General features: G+C 62.5%; 1 protein-coding gene across 2 annotated transcripts; it reads right to left on the bottom strand.

The window, feature by feature from the left end:
* Positions 1-2,723: 2,723 nt before the first annotated feature.
* Positions 2,724-14,791, bottom strand: OGFR (opioid growth factor receptor). 2 transcript variants are annotated; one of them, XM_070247509.1, is made up of 9 exons: positions 13,262-14,791; positions 13,087-13,158; positions 12,099-12,304; positions 8,834-8,902; positions 8,214-8,292; positions 7,197-7,275; positions 6,410-6,476; positions 5,667-5,815; positions 2,724-4,063 (listed from the first exon to the last, which is right to left on the bottom strand). In XM_070247509.1, exons 3-9 carry the CDS (start codon positions 12,261-12,263, stop codon positions 3,019-3,021), a joined length of 1,653 nt encoding a protein of 550 aa, XP_070103610.1. In that variant the 5' UTR covers positions 12,264-12,304; positions 13,087-13,158; positions 13,262-14,791; the 3' UTR covers positions 2,724-3,018. The 2 variants fall into 2 exon arrangements, with proteins under 2 accessions (XP_070103610.1, XP_014590809.3); XM_014735323.3 differs by lacking the exons at positions 13,087-13,158; positions 13,262-14,791 and having other exon boundaries at positions 12,099-12,641.
* Between the last annotated feature and the right edge of the window lie 1,306 nt (positions 14,792-16,097).

Below are 16,097 nucleotides of genomic sequence, written 5' to 3'. Positions count from 1 at the left end.
TGGGCGGGGCGGGCAGTGGGCTGGATGCCAGTTCCCGCCCCGCCGGCCGCACACAAGCCCCCCATTCAGCTGGGCCCACCTGGGCGGGCGGGGGCTCCCCTGCCGCCCCGCGCCTCCCTGCCGAGACAGGCAGGGGGAAAAAAGAAGCCCAGTGGCATTTTTTTGGCCAGCCTCTGAGTTAAAATTATCCCAGCACTGGTGACTTACACACATATACCTTTTAGCAAAAAAGAAAGGTGCTCTTTTCTCCCTTTGCCCCTCGCCCCAGTGTGCAGAGGGAGGAATCCCACAGTGAAGGGCTCCTTTGGAGAAGGGGCAGCCCTAGTCCTGGAAACGGGGTGCAGGAGTTGCATATCCCATCTCAGGGTCCTGAGTGGGACCCAGGAAGCCCCCCAGAGATAGCGAGCACCCTTGTGCCAGGGGTAGACAGGGCCCCCACAGCCCCGGTTCCTGCCTTCTGGCCCTGCCCTGGGAAAGAGTCTAGACCCATGCCTGCTCGGCTGGGAGCACCTCCCACTCCCAGGGCCCTCACCCCAAACTTTAACTGTACTGAGTGGTCTGTCCACATCAGCCATCACTGGCAGAGGCCAGACTCTCACCTGGCACCCTCCCATTTCCCCCAGGAGAGAGCCAAGTGGTGGCCCTGGAAGACCTGGCAGCCCCCACCCCAAGGGAGAGCCAAGTGGTGGCCCTGGCAGAAAGTAAGCACCACCATGACCTGGGGGCCCGAGCAAAATTGTGATGAACGGTGACTCCAAGGCTGGCATGGCAGTTCCTGTGTCTCATAAGCCTTGGGCAGCTATGGGGTTACAAAGTTGGGCAAGCCGTGCTTCACCCTGGGGGGTAGGGGAACATCAGGGTAAGGAACACCGCCTGGGGTCAGGCAGCCTCAATGGCCACCCAGTGGACTCTCAAGCATGCAGGTCACCTACAGGGCCCATTGAACGTGCAGATTCCTGGCCCCACCCCTGTCTGAATCTTCAGAATTCCCTGGGAAATGTCCTCTAGGCTTGTAGGGTGCTGCAAGTGCTCCTTTTCTGCAGGTGGGAACTCGGGACACGAGATGATGTGAACGCACACAGAGGGAGCGGACGGAAGAGGACAAGGAACATGCAGGGAGGCAATGGTTCAGTGTGGGTTGGACTGTGGGCTCCCTCAGGCCTGGCCACACCTCAGATGGGGGGTGTGTGAATTCTATCCAGAAGGGCCAAGAGAAGCTAGAAAGTTCCTGCCCTCCAGTGGAGTCCGCGTCATCCCAGGACACTCTCAGAAACAGCAGGGTGGGGCTGGGGGCAAGACCCTTCCTCCCATCAGTTCTCCTCCTCAGTCCCTCCCACATGGTCCACAGCCCATTTCTCCCTCAACCCCACGTCCAGCACGTGGCCAGTGAGGGCTCCTGCTGGACCAGCCTCAGAGGAAGCCCAGCTGGCCTTCACTTCGGCCAGGGGAGCAACCTGGTGCTTGGAACCTCACTCCACCCCCGCCCCCAGCACAAACACACCCCCGGCTCCGTGCAGACCCCCCTGGAGAGCAGCCCTGCCTCAAAGCCCAAAGAGCCACAGTGAGCGGCCTCATGCCACCCGTGCCTCACGGCGGAACCAGAGCACTGTCCACTGCTCTCCCTGAAGCCTGTGCCTAGGTCCCTCTGCTGGGCACAGACCCCCTCCCCTAGGGGTGCTCAATGGGATTTCCATCTCACTTCAGGCTTCGAGCTTCCCCATCTGAACTTGAGCCCGAAAATGGTCTCAACTGAGGACCCTGACCACGGGGTCACTGGGATCCTGAAGTGATTGACACCCCATACCCATCTCAGTTTCCCCTCCCTGGTGGAAACCCCATCTCTGAGCCAAACCAGAGTTCAGGCACTGGGGGTTCCCCCATTCCAGCAGACCAGGGCATGGGGAGGGAGCCAGCTGCAAAGGTCAGACTCCTCTGTGACCCAGCACCAGGGAAAGTTAACTCGGTCTCCCCCTCCCCAACCACTTCCCGTTTGTCCAGCACACCTCTCCACACCATCAGTGCTTTCATGGATCACAGCTAAACTCTCAGAAGCAACCATGCTCCTCCCTCCGCCCTAAGGAGAGCAGTGCGCTCCGTCACTCCTTTCACTCCACCAAAGGTGAGTGTGGGGCTCTCTGTAGTCTCCTCACTGGTTGGTGGGGATGTAGAAATGCCAGTGCATGGGGGGAGGTGGGCGCGGGCCGGGCTGGCCCAGGGGGACAAAGCTGGGCTGGGAGCCAACCGTGCCCCGCGGGGAGGGGGCTGCTGTGGTGGGAGGCACACTGTGCCCATGCCAGGTCGGAGGAGCCCAGGGGTCCTGGGACGGCTGCGGGGGATGGTGGGAGCTGCGCTGCCAGGATGGGGACAGAGCTGGCAGAGCCACAGGCGCTGCTGAGCTTGCTCCCCAAGGTGCATCGCGGCACCCTGAGCCACGGCAGGCGAAGGCATGGGCCAGACCCGATGCCGCAGCACTGCTCCCCCGACCCAGCGCACCCCACAGGACTGTGCACAAGTCCCCAGACCTGCTCTTGAGCTGGTGAGAAAGACAGCCAAGGGATCGTCTTGTCCCAGAGGCTCCAGGAGGACGTGTGCTTGGGGCCTGTGGTCAGGGTGCGGGCGAGGAGGGCACTTCGCACCAGAGGGAGGGAGTCCCGAGCAGTAGCCCTCATGAACCCAGCCCCAGCCCCCACCCACCACAGGCCCACTGTCCACACCCTGAGCACTCAAAGTCAAATGAGTTTATTCAGAAAGGCCTCGGAACCAGACTAAGAAAATGAGCCCCACTCCCCCAAGACTCTTAAAGGCCAATTTCCAAAGATAGGGGCAGGGCACAGAGCGGGGAGGTGGAAAAGAGAGCGAGGTGGGGAGGACCCCCAGTCCTTGGCCTTCCCTAGGGGGGCGTGTCCTTCCAGCGGCTGCAATGGCTGCTGCAGTGACCACAGGGAGGGGCCAGCACTGCTGGGTGCTGAGGACAGCTGGCACCATGGCTCCCAGATGGACGGCTGGCTCTCCTTTCCCTTAAGACTTTGGAGGTTCGGCAGACGGCCCCACTTCCGTCGCCACAGCCTTCTCATCTGCTGTGGGTCCTGCAGCCACTGGGCTCTGGGGGGCACCCTGCTCCGGCCCCGCATAGCCTTCTGCCTCCTCCTTGACCCCATTCTCACCCTCTCTGGCCTCAGGGCGTCCTGATGGGGCAGGGGGCCAGGTGGGGGCTGGTGTTGGGGCCTCACCACCGGCCACCACCTCAGTGTCGACCACAACCTCAGTGTCGGCTTCGGTGCCCTGGTCCACCTTCCTTCGCTTTCTCGCCTCGTCGGCCACCTTGGCCACACTAGGCTGGGGGCACGGCTGCTCCACCTCCCCTGGGTCCTGGCTGCTCATTTCCTGGGTCCCTGCCTGGAGGCTGCCCTGGCTGAGGGCACAGCCCTCCAGGTTCAGGGCGATCTTCTCCACCTCTGAGGCACCCTGGAGGGCCTGTTCCCCTGGGGCCTGCTCAGGCCGGTTCACCTCCAGCTTCCTCTTCTTGCTCTCCTTAGGACTTGAGGGCTCCGGCCCCTCCTCCCTGCAGCCCCTGGCTTCATCTTCCTGGTCCCTCTCCAGGGCTGACGCCTCCTGGGGCTCTGCGCTTCCTGGCTGGGAACCTGGGGCCACACTGTCCCCCTCCTTGTCCTTCCCCGGCTCACAGGTCCACCCCCGGGCACCAGACGCAAGGAGAGAGTCCCCAGGGCTCTCGTCCACCTCGGTCTGCCTGGGGCCCACCCGCAGGGGCGGACGAGGTGGAGAGTGCGGCCTGAACCTCTTCAGCTTGTCGTGGGGACCCCAGACGAACTTGGAGCGGGGCTCGAAGTGCTCCCACGCAAAGTGCAGCAGCTTGCGGCGCTGGTGCCGGCAGCGCACGGTGAACACGAAGTAGTCCAGTGCGCTCTGGCGCACGCCCGGCAGCTTCCCGTGCACCAGCGTCTCTTCCAGGAAGAAGCGGGCCAGCGGGGCCTGGTAGCGCTCCAGGCCCAGCTCACCCAGCGACTTGAGGATGCGTGTGATGCGGAGGTTGTTGTGGCTGTGCCTGGGGGCAGGGTGAGCAGTGGGGGCGCTGGTGGGCTGCGCACCGGTCCCAGTCAAAGCCTGCCTTCCCCCACCCTGCTCCACCCCACCCTCCAGGACCCTGGTGTCCACCAGCAGAGACACTCCAGTCCACATGCCCAGTCTCTGTCCCCACCTGCTCCCACCCTGGGCCTCGCCTCAGTCCCTGAGAAAAAGGTCCCTGGTCCTGGACCATGCAGGTGTGGGATTGTGATGCATCCTCTACAGGGATGTCCCTTAGTCCCATGTAACCCCCTCACCCTGCATGGCAGGAGGAGGCCAGGGGACCCTCCAGAGCAGGGGCCTCCAGTATGGGGGCCTCAGTCACCCGCATGCAAAGGGGGCTGTGCCATCAGCAGAGTGACTTCCTGTCTGTGCTCCCCGCCCAGCGCTTCTCAATGGGGATGAAGGGGCTGTGCCTGCCGTCAACCAGGTGCAAGGCTCAGGGACGCTGACAGGTGGGTTGAGCCCCATTGGTAACCTGACCCCGGCCCACAAGGGCAGGAGGAGTACAGCCAAGAAGCCAAACTCCTTCTGGGGCTTTCTCTACATTTCCACACCCTACCAGGTAGGACTACCCACACCTGCGAGCAAGGGAGAGGGTGCTCAGAGCCCTGGTCACTTGTCCAAGTGCTGTGCCCCCGGAAGTGCCCCCACATCTGCCTGAAACCTAGCGCAGCCTCATGCTCAACTGGAGATCCCCACACTGCAGGGGTGGGGTGCAGGGCGGGGGGCAAGAGAGAAGGGTAGGGTATATGGCAGGGGGCAGCAGGGTGGGGTGGGGCACAGGGTGTGGGGGGGCCACAGGGAGGGGTTGGCACAGGGTGGGGGCCACACGGTGGGGTGGGGTGCAGGGTGAGGGGGGCAGCAGGGTGGGGTACAGGGCGGGAAGGCAGCAGGGTGGGAGGGCAGCAAGGTGGAGTGGGGTGCAGGGCGGAGGGACAGCAGGGCAGGGGGGGCAGCAGGGTCGGGGGGAAGCAGGCTGGGGTGGGGTGCAGGGCATGGGGGGCAGCAAGATGAGAGGGCAGCCGGCTGGGGTGGGGCACAGAGCAGGGGGGCAGCAAGGTGGGGTGAGGCAGCAGGGTGAGGTGGGGCACAGGGCAGGGGGGTCAGCAGGGTGGGGGGACAACTGGGTGGGTTGGGGCAACAGGGTGGGGAGGTGCATGGCAGTGGGGGCAGCAAGGTGGAGTGGGACAGCAGGCTGTGGGGGAAGCCAGGTGAGTTGGGTGCAGGGTGGGGGGCAGCAGGGCTGGGGTTCAGCAGGGCTGGGGTGATGTAGGGCGGGCAGACAGCAGAGAGGCGGGGCAGCAGAGTGGGGGGTGCAAGGCAGGGAAGGCAGCAGGGTGGGGTGGGTGCAGATTGAGGGGGGCATCAGGATGGGGGTGGTGCAGGGCTGGGGTGGTGTAGGGCGGGCGGGCTGCAGGGTGGCGGCAATGCAGGGTGGGGGGCAGCAGGGTGGGGTGCAGGTTGAGGGAGGCAGCAGGGTGGCGGCGATGCAGGGTGGGGGGCAGCAGGGTGGGGTGTAGGTTGAGGGAGGCAGCAGAGTGGGGGCAAGCCAGGGCAGGGGGGCAGCAGGGCAGCCTCACCCGTTCAGGTTCTGGAAGCGCTTCTCGTAGTTCTGAGCCCGGCACACCTTGCCCGTGTCCCGGTCCTCCAGCTGGATCCCGTAGAACCCCAGCATGAGCTCGTAGGCCTGGACAAACCGCTCCCTGACCTCCTTGGAGCTTTTAAACTCCTGGAAAACACACGCAAGGAGAGCGGAGAGCTCAGTGGCCCTCGGGCTGGCTGGTGCCTCTCTCAGGCCGTGATCCACCTAAGGGCCCGGCCCCAGACTTTTAGGGTAGAGTGACGAGGGAGGAGCCGGGATGTGTCCATGCAGCTCTCCCTTTACTCTGAGCTGTTACGAGGCTCATGGGCCTGAGGCACCTGCTTCAGCCCCGGGAGGATCTCCTTGAGCCGCTGGGCAGAGCTCAGGGGCCTCCGAGGCTGGCTGGGTGGCAGGAAACACCACCATCTCCTCTGCAGACCAGCTGTACCTCCCGCGGGCCCTCAGCTCCCCGAGCCCTTCACGTCCCTCCAGGGGTGACAGAGGCCAAGCCTCTGCTCTGGACTCCCTGACTTGAGGCCAACTGCTGCTGAAAGTCAGAGTTTCCCAGAAGCCCGTAAAGAGCACCCAGGGGCGCAGGCGAGGACCACTTTGGAGGGAAGATAGTTACACTGGGGGCTCTTCCAGCTCCTGTGCTCCACGAGGCTTCCAACAGCATGTAAACACCTGTGGCCAGACAGGACCCCTCCCTGGGCAGGTGGCTTCTCAGCCCCTACGGCTCACCTCGACCTCCCGGAGTGTGAGGGGCTTGGCGTGCCAGTTCACTCCTGGCTCCCGCAGAGGAAACAGCCTTCAGGAGAAGAGACAGCACAGGCCCCCTGAGTGGCAGACACGGGCTCCCAGCCACGCTGGCACAAGCTGGCTGGGTGGCCTGGAGCCTCTCTGGGCTCACTGCTCAACTCTAGGAGGGGCTGGCTGGACAAACCTGTGCTGCAGGCTCTCCCAAGTCAATAAAGCCAAGGGGTGAGGGCGGGAGAGCTCCAGGGAGCTGTCACAGACAAGGGCACAGGACAGGCGCGCAGGGCCTACGCCCAGCAGCAAGGCTGATCTGCCACCATCCACCCAGGGCAGCCCAGCTTTCCCTTTGGTTCTGAAGTTCTTTCTTTCCAGTCATTAATGCTGCAGAATTGTTCCCCGTGACGCCCTGCGTGCTGTGTGCTGTCCTCACAGGCACACTGTGTTCGCAGGGCAACATCATGGGTCTCCCAGGCAGCAATGCAGGTGAGGGTCACCTCGAGCTGCCATGAGAACCCTGCCCCCTCGCGGGTCAGAGGGGCTCCCTGGCACAGGTGAGCATCTGCAGGACAAGCACTCCTCCCCCGGCCACTGCTGGCCCCGCAGTGAGTGCTGTGCACCTTCCAGAAAGGATGAGCGTGCCGGCTCAGTAAGCACCAGGGTGCCTCGGGAAGAGGCCAGGGTCCTGCCTGAGGTGGGGAGCCCCTTCATCTGCACCCCTAGCCCCTCCCCCAGAGCCCTTCCCCCCAGCGCCTCCCCGGTCCCTCCCACTCACCACTGGATGTAGGAGTGATTGTCCTCCAGGAGGTCATACTTGTCCTTCCAGTTGAGAAGAATGTCCTCAATGAAACAGCCTAGCAGCCCCACGGGAGGGGGACAAGTCACCTCAGAGCTGCCAAACGCCCCGTTCCCGCCTCTACCCCTCCTTTCTGGAGGAACCAGGGACTCGGCAGCTCTGCACTGCACACCTCACATCATTTTAACCCCCCAACTTACGCCCTCTTTGCAGTCTGGAAACAGGACCCCCATTGCTGACCGAGGGCACATCAGAGAGAGAAGACCACACCGGGTGCACTGGGTGGGAGGGCCCAAGAAGCCCCTCGGGAGAAGGACAAGTGGTCCCAGCCCAGAAGGGGGTCTCCCTGCTCCCCCAAACCACAGCCTGTTAGCTGGAACTCTGTCCTCAAACAGAACCTCCAGGCAAGCCCCACCCAGTAGCCTGGTGTCCCGCAGGGCGGCCACTGTTTGTGCAAAGGGCCAGGTGAGTATTTGAGGCTGCGTGGCCACATGTCCTCTGCTGCAATTACGCTGCATTGTGGTGGGAAAGCAGCCACAGACAACACATAAATGAATGGGCGTGGCGGTTCCAATGAAACTTCACCTATGGACACTGAAATTTGGATTTCATGTAATTTTCACGCATCACAAAATATTAGTCTACCTTAAATTTTTCCCAAGCATTTAAAAGTGTAAAAGCCATTCTTACTCAGTTTACACATGCAGCTTTCCCACTCCAGCAGCAGAGCTGAGTAGCTGGACAGAGACCCTGGGCCTGCAGGGCCACCAACACTTGCTGCCCAGCCCTCCACAGCAAGTCTGCAGGCCAGCTCCAGGCTGCAGGCTGGGGCGCTGGTCTGCTCTCGGTAGCCTCCAGGGGGCACCTTGGGGCTATCTGAAGGCCACCAGCCCAACGCTGTGGCCTGTCCCAAAGCATGTCCTAGTGGACTGGTCAGGCAGAGGGGAGAGCACCCACCCCCCAGGACGGAGCTGCTGGCGGCCGAGGAGGACGCACCGTTAGGCAGGAACCGGATCTCGTTTCTGTAGAAGCTCAGGTTTGGCATGTCGCCATTGCCGTCTCTTTCTACCAAATCCTGAAGGGCCGGAGAAAGGTGCTGGGTGGGACATCATTGGAGACAGGCTGCCTCCGAGGGCCCATTAGACTAAAGCATTCCTAGGGGATGGGGTTCTGGGACCTCCAGACATTCTGCAGGATGGTGAGGACCCTGAGCACCCAGCCGGCACCCCTCACCCCAGGAGAGGACCGGCCTCCCTGCAGACAACAGCAGCCCCCCCAACCACCACCTTCCCCTCCTCACCACAGTGGGCCAGCGCTGGGAGGTCCCCTTCATCTGCACCCAAAGGCAGCCCAGGGGTTGCCTGAGACTCACAGGTGCAGAGGGCAGGGGCTGCGATGGGCTCGTGGGGCCAGGCTCCCGTGGACTGGTGCTTTCACCGTGTTTTAAAGGTAAGGCACCCGTCACCCCAGACACAGGGGAAGAGCAGTAGGCCCAGGTGGGGTTTCAGGCAGGACACGGGACACATTGTCCAGCTGGCCTTCTCCGGCTGGAGAGCAGGAGGGTCTTGTCCCTGCGGGGCTGCTGAGGTGTGAGGGTGCTGTGGGCGGCTACGTACCGGGTAGTGGTGCCGGTACCTGTGCGTGTCCTGCATGGCTCGCCGGTTTCGGGACCCCATCATCCTGGACTGAGAAGACAAGAGGCGAGATGAGACCCCCATGGGAGACCCTCCCCACTCCTCCAGGCAGGCCAGCAAGCAGGACCCACCCCACGAGCCCTCGTCCTGGTGAGGGCCCCAAGGACCTGGGTCAGCAGTCAGCAAAACCAGAGGGGGCTGGAGTGGCTGCAGCAAGGGCTGTCCCTGCTCCACCCCTGCTCCACTCCTCACTCGCTCCAGCCCTCAGGACCCCCAGGCCAACGCGCAGTTCTTGGAGTGCAGCCCCCCAAGCTCCAGCTTTGCTTCCTCCTCCCATGTCTGCTAGCTACCCCGACTCGGGCCGCAGCCTGTTATATGCTCCCAGGAACCCCGCCTGCCCCAGTGCATTCTCCTTGTGCTGTGCTCTAAGTTGTCACCAGGCTTGAGTCCCCGAGGGTAGTGGCCTTGCCACCTACACCCCGGTAGGGGCCCCAAATGCCTGTTGCAGGGTCCAGTGAAGGGATGAATGATCAAGCCCCAGGGAGCCAATCCCAGCCCCACCCAGCCCCACTCTCACTGACAAGACCCTGTGTCTCCTGGCCTCCAGCCCTGTGGGGGTTGGGGTGGAGGGAGGCTCCTTGCTGCCCCCCAACCCCTGCAGCCCCTGTCTCTGCAGACCAAGCACCCAGGGATCCCGGGAAGGCTGGGAGGTAACTGGTAACCAGGATCCTGGGTAAAAGCAGCCCGACCCACCCTACTTCAAGGGTGGGGGGCACGGGGCAGGGTGAGCCCAGCTTGGGGTCTGACTGAGGCTAGGGGAGGAGGAGGGGCTTGGGCAGATACAGCCCCTGGGTGTGACAAGAGGGCACAGCTCATCCTGGGGAAACTCCTGGGTTCCAGGATCCTGGAAGGAGCGAAGGAGCATTGGAAGGAGAGTTAGGAGCCAGGCCCACCACTGCGTCCCCTGGCTCCAACTCTTTCCCCAGCCCCCAAGATGCCCTCAATGGTTCTGAGCTCCAGCCGGGGTCTGGAGTTGCCTCTCTGCCTGATTTCTAAACCAGGGCCAGCTGGTGAGGTTCTCTTCTACCGGCCAAGGGCCAGGAGAGGAAACAGAAACTCAGCAGAAGTTGGCCCCACCTCTCTATCAGTTTCTCTTTCTCCTCCCTGCGGCCAGCTGGGCACCTCTCAGGGTCATCAAGAGGATGGGGCTTAACTGGACTTCGGCCGTGTACAAAGCTCAGAGCAGGGCCAACCCCACAGGTGCACATACATCACAGCCCAGGACAAAGTACAAAACAGCTCCACCAGGACGCAGTGCGGGGCAGCCAGGGAGCACCATGGGGGTCCATGAAGGACCAAGGCCCAGTGCGGGGTAGCGGGGGAGCGCCATGGGGGTCCATGAAGGACCAAGGCCCAGTGCGGGGTAGCGGGGGAGCGCCATGGGGGTCCATGAAGGACCAAGGCCCAGTGCGGGGTAGCGGGGGAGCGCCATGGGGGTCCATGAAGGACCGGGGCCCAGTGCGGGGCAGCTGGGGAGTGCCATGGGGGTCCATGAAGGACCGGGGCCCAGTGCGGGGTAGCGGGGGAGCGCCATGGGGGTCCATGAAGGACCGGGGCCCAGTGCGGGGCAGCTGGGGAGTGCCATGGGGGTCCATGAAGGACCGGGGCCCAGTGCGGGGCAGCCGGGGAGCGCCATAGGGGTCCTCGGGGGAAGGGGAAGGGATTGGGACTTTGTGGAAGAACAGAAGCTGTAGCAGGAGGGAGCCGGGGAAGATTGTGGGCATCTCACGAGGTGAGAAGCAGAGCCAGAGCACTGCTTCAGGAGCATGGCCTGTGGAACTGCAGAGAGGACAGTGTCCTCTCACTTAATCCATGCCACACCTGGCAGGAATCTGCCTCGGGGACAGAGCCAGACTCCTGCCCTCTGACTCCAGGCCTGTGAGCCTGACCACTGCCTGGCCTGCCTCCTCAAGCAACTCACACCTGCCCAAACACTGCGATGTGCAGAGGCAGCTGGCCCTCCAAGCAGGCCCAGGAGCCCCTGTGGGTCCTTCCTGCTGACCACCGCAAGACACCCAGAGATAAACCCGAAAACCAGAGCTCTCATCTGCCACCAGGAGCACCCATCCCAGAGACCACAGGAGCTGGAACCCAAGACTCTCTAGACACAATGCAGAGACACCTTCATCCAACAGCCATTGAGACACAGGGCGACAGCTCTCATCCGGCCCTTGTAACACCTGGAACCCCAGCTGGGACGACAGCACCCACAGACGGAATGCAACACCCAGTGAGTGCCAGCAAGTAATCACCGGTAATGATGAGTAATCAGCAGCAACAGAAGTAACCAGTGGTAACAAAAGTAACAGCTGGTAATGACAAGTAACCAGTGGTTATGATAGGTCACCTCCTCTATGACAGTAGTGATAAGAGTAACCAGTGGTGACAAAAGTAACTGGTGGTAGGGACCAGTGATGGGTGGTGACAAGAGTAACAGGTGGTGGTAACCACAAATAACCAGTGGGCAGGACTGGCAGCCCACTCAGGCAAGTCACATCAGCGCAGACTCCAAGGCCACCTCCAGGATGGCGGAGGTTGGTCCCAGCCCACGTGGGTGGGTGCCGCACCCAGGGAGCAACAGTGGGGTTGGGGCACACTGTGGGCTCATGGGCCTGAGCACCCGGGTCTTGGGGGGTGGGGAGAGGGTGAGGTGCTCCCTGAGCGGCACTAGGGTGGAAGCACGGAGTGCCAAGAGGCCAAGAGGCTGGCAGAAGCAGTGGAGGTGGCCAGCTAGAGAGCTGGGATCTATTTAGAGGACAGAGATAAGGAACTGGAGGTGGGATGTAACACATGGAGGGAAGTCAAGGATGCACCCAGGGCATCCCCTGGAGAAAGTGTCATTATCATATTCAGTCCTGGGGATGCAGGTCTGAGGGTGGCCCTGGATGTCCCTGCAAGGTCCACTGGCTGGGCCAGAGGTGGGGGGGCACAGGTCAGGGCAGATCTCAGGGTGTCCAGGGGGTCATGAGGGGAGCAGGACAAGGTCTCAGGTCTGGAAGAGAGCAACAGCTGGAGAGGAAGAGCCGAGCCCTCAGCCGGGTCCCTAAGAGGTGCCTCCGCTCCAGCCCCGGGGGGACGGCTTTCCCTGGAGCAGGGGCACCTGACCCCCATTCCGCGGCGGCAGGGCAGGCCTCCCCAGGGGCGCGGGGGTCCGGGCCGGGCGCGGGGCCGTGCGGAGGGGCTGCACCTGGAGCGCTCGGGGCCGTGGCTCCTCCTCATCCTCGTCGTCGTCCTCCGCGTCCGCGTCCCCCGGGCCGCCGGCCTCGCCATGCTCGTCGCCCCCGGCGCTCGGGCCCTCGTCGTCGTCCTCCTCGTCCTCCTCCCAGGTCGAATCCCAGTCCTGGTCGTCCATGCTCGGGCGGCGGCGGGGACCGCGCTCCGGCGGAAGCGAAACTGGAAGAAGAAGGAAGCGCGGGGGCGGGCGGGGGGGCGGGCCGGGGAAGCGCCGCCCAGCGACCCCGTGCTGCTGACGCCGTCGGCCCCGAGGATGCCCGCCCCTAGCTGTCCCCATGGTCATGACTGCCTGGAGGCAGCCACGCACGGAAGTGTCCTCCCCAGAAGAATGTAGCCCGAAGGATGCCCCCCCAGGGTGCCCTCTGGAAGATGTTTCTAGAGAACCCCTGTCCCCCAGAGACCCGTCCCGAAAATCCCGTCCCCCCTGAACGCAGCCCCTGGAGGACACCTCTCCGCCATGATACCCACCCTGGAGGATGACCTCAGGGACAACGTCTCTCTGAAGAATGCCCCCTGGAGGCTGTCCACAGAGGATGTACGCCCCCCCCCCCAGGAGAGCCCCTCCCAGAGCACCCCCTCCCCCGACATGCCCCTCAGAGGGTTTCCCCTAAGGCCCTCCCCTCTGAGAAGGCCCCTCCCTGCAGGATGCCTACCCCGGAGAATCCCTCCTCCAGAGGATGTCTCTGGAGCACCCACCCCTAGAGAATCACCCCGCAGGATGCCGCCCTAGAGTAATGTCCCCGCCCAGGGGATGCCCCCAAGGATGCCCTCCTGAAGGAAGCCTCCTCTGGCGGATTCTTGAGGATGCTGATGTCTTGGAACCCGGCCCCCCGGGGAATATCCTTTCTCCCCAGAGAATGGCCCTCCTAGAGAGTGTCCCCCTGGAGGGCGTCTCCCCAGAGTGTCCCCCTAGAGGGTGTCGCCCCTGGAGAGTATCTCACCGGAGAGTGTGCCACCTGGAGAGTGTTCTTCAAGGACACCCACAGCAGGATATCCCCCTACGAAGATGCCCCCTAGAAGGATACCGCCTGTAAGTTGTCCCCCCCCAGATGAATGTCCCCCGAAGGTGACCCTCCAGGATGCTCTCCAGGTGTCAGCTGGGGCTGTTTTCCTCACCTGAGGAGCAGGCTGCTTCCAGGCTCTCTCGGATTGTTGGCAGAACCACCTTCTTGGGGCTGTAGGACGGAGGTCCCCCTGTCCCTTCCACAGATGGTTCACCACTGGGCAGTTTGCTTCCTCAAGGCCAGCAGGAGGGTGTCCCCAGTGTGCTCAGAATCCGATAATGCACGTCCTCGTGGGCCTGACCTCTGTCCCCTTTGCCACATTTTGTTGGTTGTAAGACACGGGTGCTGCCTGCACTCAGTGGGGCCACCGTACAAAGGCTGGAACACCAGGAGGTGGGGTTACCCTCGGGCTGCTTGACACAGGCTGGCTCCAGATAAGTGCCCCCTTAGGGGCCTCTCGGGGCTGGGAGGTGGCTGGTGGTGGCTGCCCTCTTTACAGACATTGGCAGGTTTCAGGTAGCTGAAGACCACCTTCGGGTGCAAATTTCCCAGTGCCCGTGAGTCCCTTACTTAACCTCTGCTTTTGACATCTGCTGGGTGGCCACGGGAGCTCCAGCAAAGTCGGTGACCCACCCCTCAAAATGAAAATTGGGAGTGGCTACCCTAGGTAAAATTCTTCTGTAATTACTATACCATTTTGTTGTTTTTAGCTAAAACTCAAGTCTGGCTTTTAGATTTGGCCATGAGGATAGCTCCTGAGAGAGCTGCCTGTGGGGAATGGGGGTGAGAAGGTGAAGTCTAGGCCCAGCCCACAGGGACGCTGGCCTCTCCCAGCCCTGCAAGCCAGCTGACAGGCCTCAGGCTGCCTGTGCCCGGGGGTGGTGACACTTTTTAAGCTGTGCAGCTGATGACAGCCAAGAGCTGTGGAGAACCTTCCAGTCTTGGTCATGGTCACAGCCAAAGCCCTTTCTCGGTGGTAGTTGTCAACCTCCGTCAGCTCTCCGGGCAGTCTCACGTGGCTGGAACCTGGGTACACGCTGTCTCACTTTCTGAAAAGAGTGGTGGTGCCTCCCCCCCACCCCCCCCAAAGGGATAGTGTTCTGGGCATTTCTGCAGATTGTCCTCCATCAACGGCCAGGGCGGGGTTCCCGGGGAGTAAGAGAGCCAGCAGCTGCCGCCAACTGTGGATTGCTGACTTGGGCCTGACCTTCTTGTAGCCTATCTGCAGCTGGCCTTGGAGACACTGAGTGTGATGTCTGGGTAGGTGGGGGGCCTCTGATGGCGGCGTGGATGGGTGCTGGGGCCATCATCCAGGGTTTGGCTGTGCTGAGAGCACTTTGGTGTGCAGGCTCTGCCCCTTCTCTGCCCCAGAAAACAGAGACAAGCCTGCTCTGGAGGAGGATGTCTCTTCATCATCTGGCCTGGCAGTGCTCAGCGCCCACAGCCTCCTCACTGCTGTGTGCTGCCAGGGCCACACTGCAGGCCACTTCCCCAAGAGACTTGTTCTTAAGACATCGCCCAGCTCCTGCTTTACAAATCCTTGCCACACCCAGCTGCGTCTCTAGGTGTTCCTGTGTGCAGTCTGTGCAGAGTTCATCTCCGAGGGTGTTAATGTGGGAAGCCCAGATTCTGCTGTGGGAACAAGCTAGAGCCGGGGCTCCACATGACAGGGTGGCGTTTCTTCCCCTCTGCTGTCCAGGGACGCCACTGTGGGCTCAGCATCCAGAAAGCTGGCTGTGAGGCTGGGCAAGGGGCTAAGAGTGGTGCGCCTGCCACAATGCCCCCCGGAAGTCACACCCACAGGCACTTGCAGAGGGGCACTCCTCGGGCACCAGCAGCAAGAGGTCTGCCTGGAGGCGGTGCTCCCGGCTGAGGGGTCTTGAGGAGTTAGTTTTGCTGAGGTGGACTCAGGTTAGACCTGCGGGAACACTTTCCTCAAGCAAAAATAGTTACAGCCACGTTATCTGGCCGAAGTCTGCCCCATCCCCACGCGACCTGCCGTGTGGGAAGCCTGACTGCACCCTGCGCGTGCCAAGCAACATGAACTGACCAACTGCCTGGGAGCCACGGTCCCTCGGGACCATCCAGGGGGTCTGGCTGGGCCAGAGTAGGGAGAGCTGAGCACACACCCACCCGATTCCCACCGGCTGGCCATGCAGGAAAGGTCTTTGGTGGCTGCAGGGGAGGTGCTCGGGCCCAGGTGTCCTTGGCGGAGGGAGCCTGTGTGGAGGGTTCTCGTCTTCGGTCCACAGAGGTTTTTAACAACTGGAATCTTAGCAGAGAGTGAACTGCAGAACCAACCACGCCGTGTCCCTTAGTTCCGCGGCCCCGTCTTCTCTTTCAGATCCGACATCCGACTTCCATCGGCACCTCCTGCGTTATGTGGTGAGAGTACGAGACCCTCGTGTCACAGAACAGACCCCTAGGCCAGGAGAGCTTAGGTGTGACACATGCCTGTGAGTCTGACCTGCACAGACTGAGCTGGACCTGCCCACAGGGAAGCCAAGATCCTGTGAGCTGGTCAAGATGGAGCAGCCCAGAGAGCACGGGCATCTGTCCACCCAGCATGGCTGCTGGCTCAGTCTCACTGGCAGGTGTGAGGCCATAGGGAGCAGGGCAAGAGCGGGACGCCCGAGGCTGGGGAGCACCCACTGTCTGCCCTGCAGGCTGCCCCCTTCCCCTGGAAGGGCAGTAAAATGTAAAATAATTGAAATGAGGCAGGTTTGATTTATTGATTAGGCTTTTCCAGTGTGTTCTGAGGTCCCAGAAGATGCTGTTTCAGATGGGGGTTCACCAGTGAGCCTGGGGAAGAGCCCCCCGCCCCATCCTGCTCCTTCCTTGCACCACGTGCCACCCCCGTGCCGGCTGTCCTGCCTCCCTGACAGGTCGGGGCTCACACATCCTGACTCCAGCGACAGGACCTGGCACAGAGCGAGGACTGATGGAGG

Source organism: Equus caballus, chromosome 22 (genome assembly GCF_041296265.1).
Source record: "Equus caballus isolate H_3958 breed thoroughbred chromosome 22, TB-T2T, whole genome shotgun sequence".
In the NCBI taxonomy this organism is placed as follows: domain Eukaryota; kingdom Metazoa; phylum Chordata; class Mammalia; order Perissodactyla; family Equidae; genus Equus; species Equus caballus.
This window is presented reverse-complemented; position numbering and strand designations above follow the sequence as displayed.

Bases quoted from the DNA above. Each gene is read 5' to 3' on its own strand.
- OGFR (XM_014735323.3), bottom strand. From the start codon at position 12,428: ATGACCATGGGGACAGCTAGGGGCGGGCATCCTCGGGGCCGACGGCGT. The intron at 7,276-8,213 runs GTGCGTCCTCCT...TGGGGCTGCTAG, and splicing joins GATCCGGTTCCTGCCTAACG to GCTGTTTCATTGAGGACATT. The intron at 4,064-5,666 runs GTGAGGCTGCCC...CCCTGCCCCCAG, and splicing joins CGCTTCCAGAACCTGAACGG to GCACAGCCACAACAACCTCC.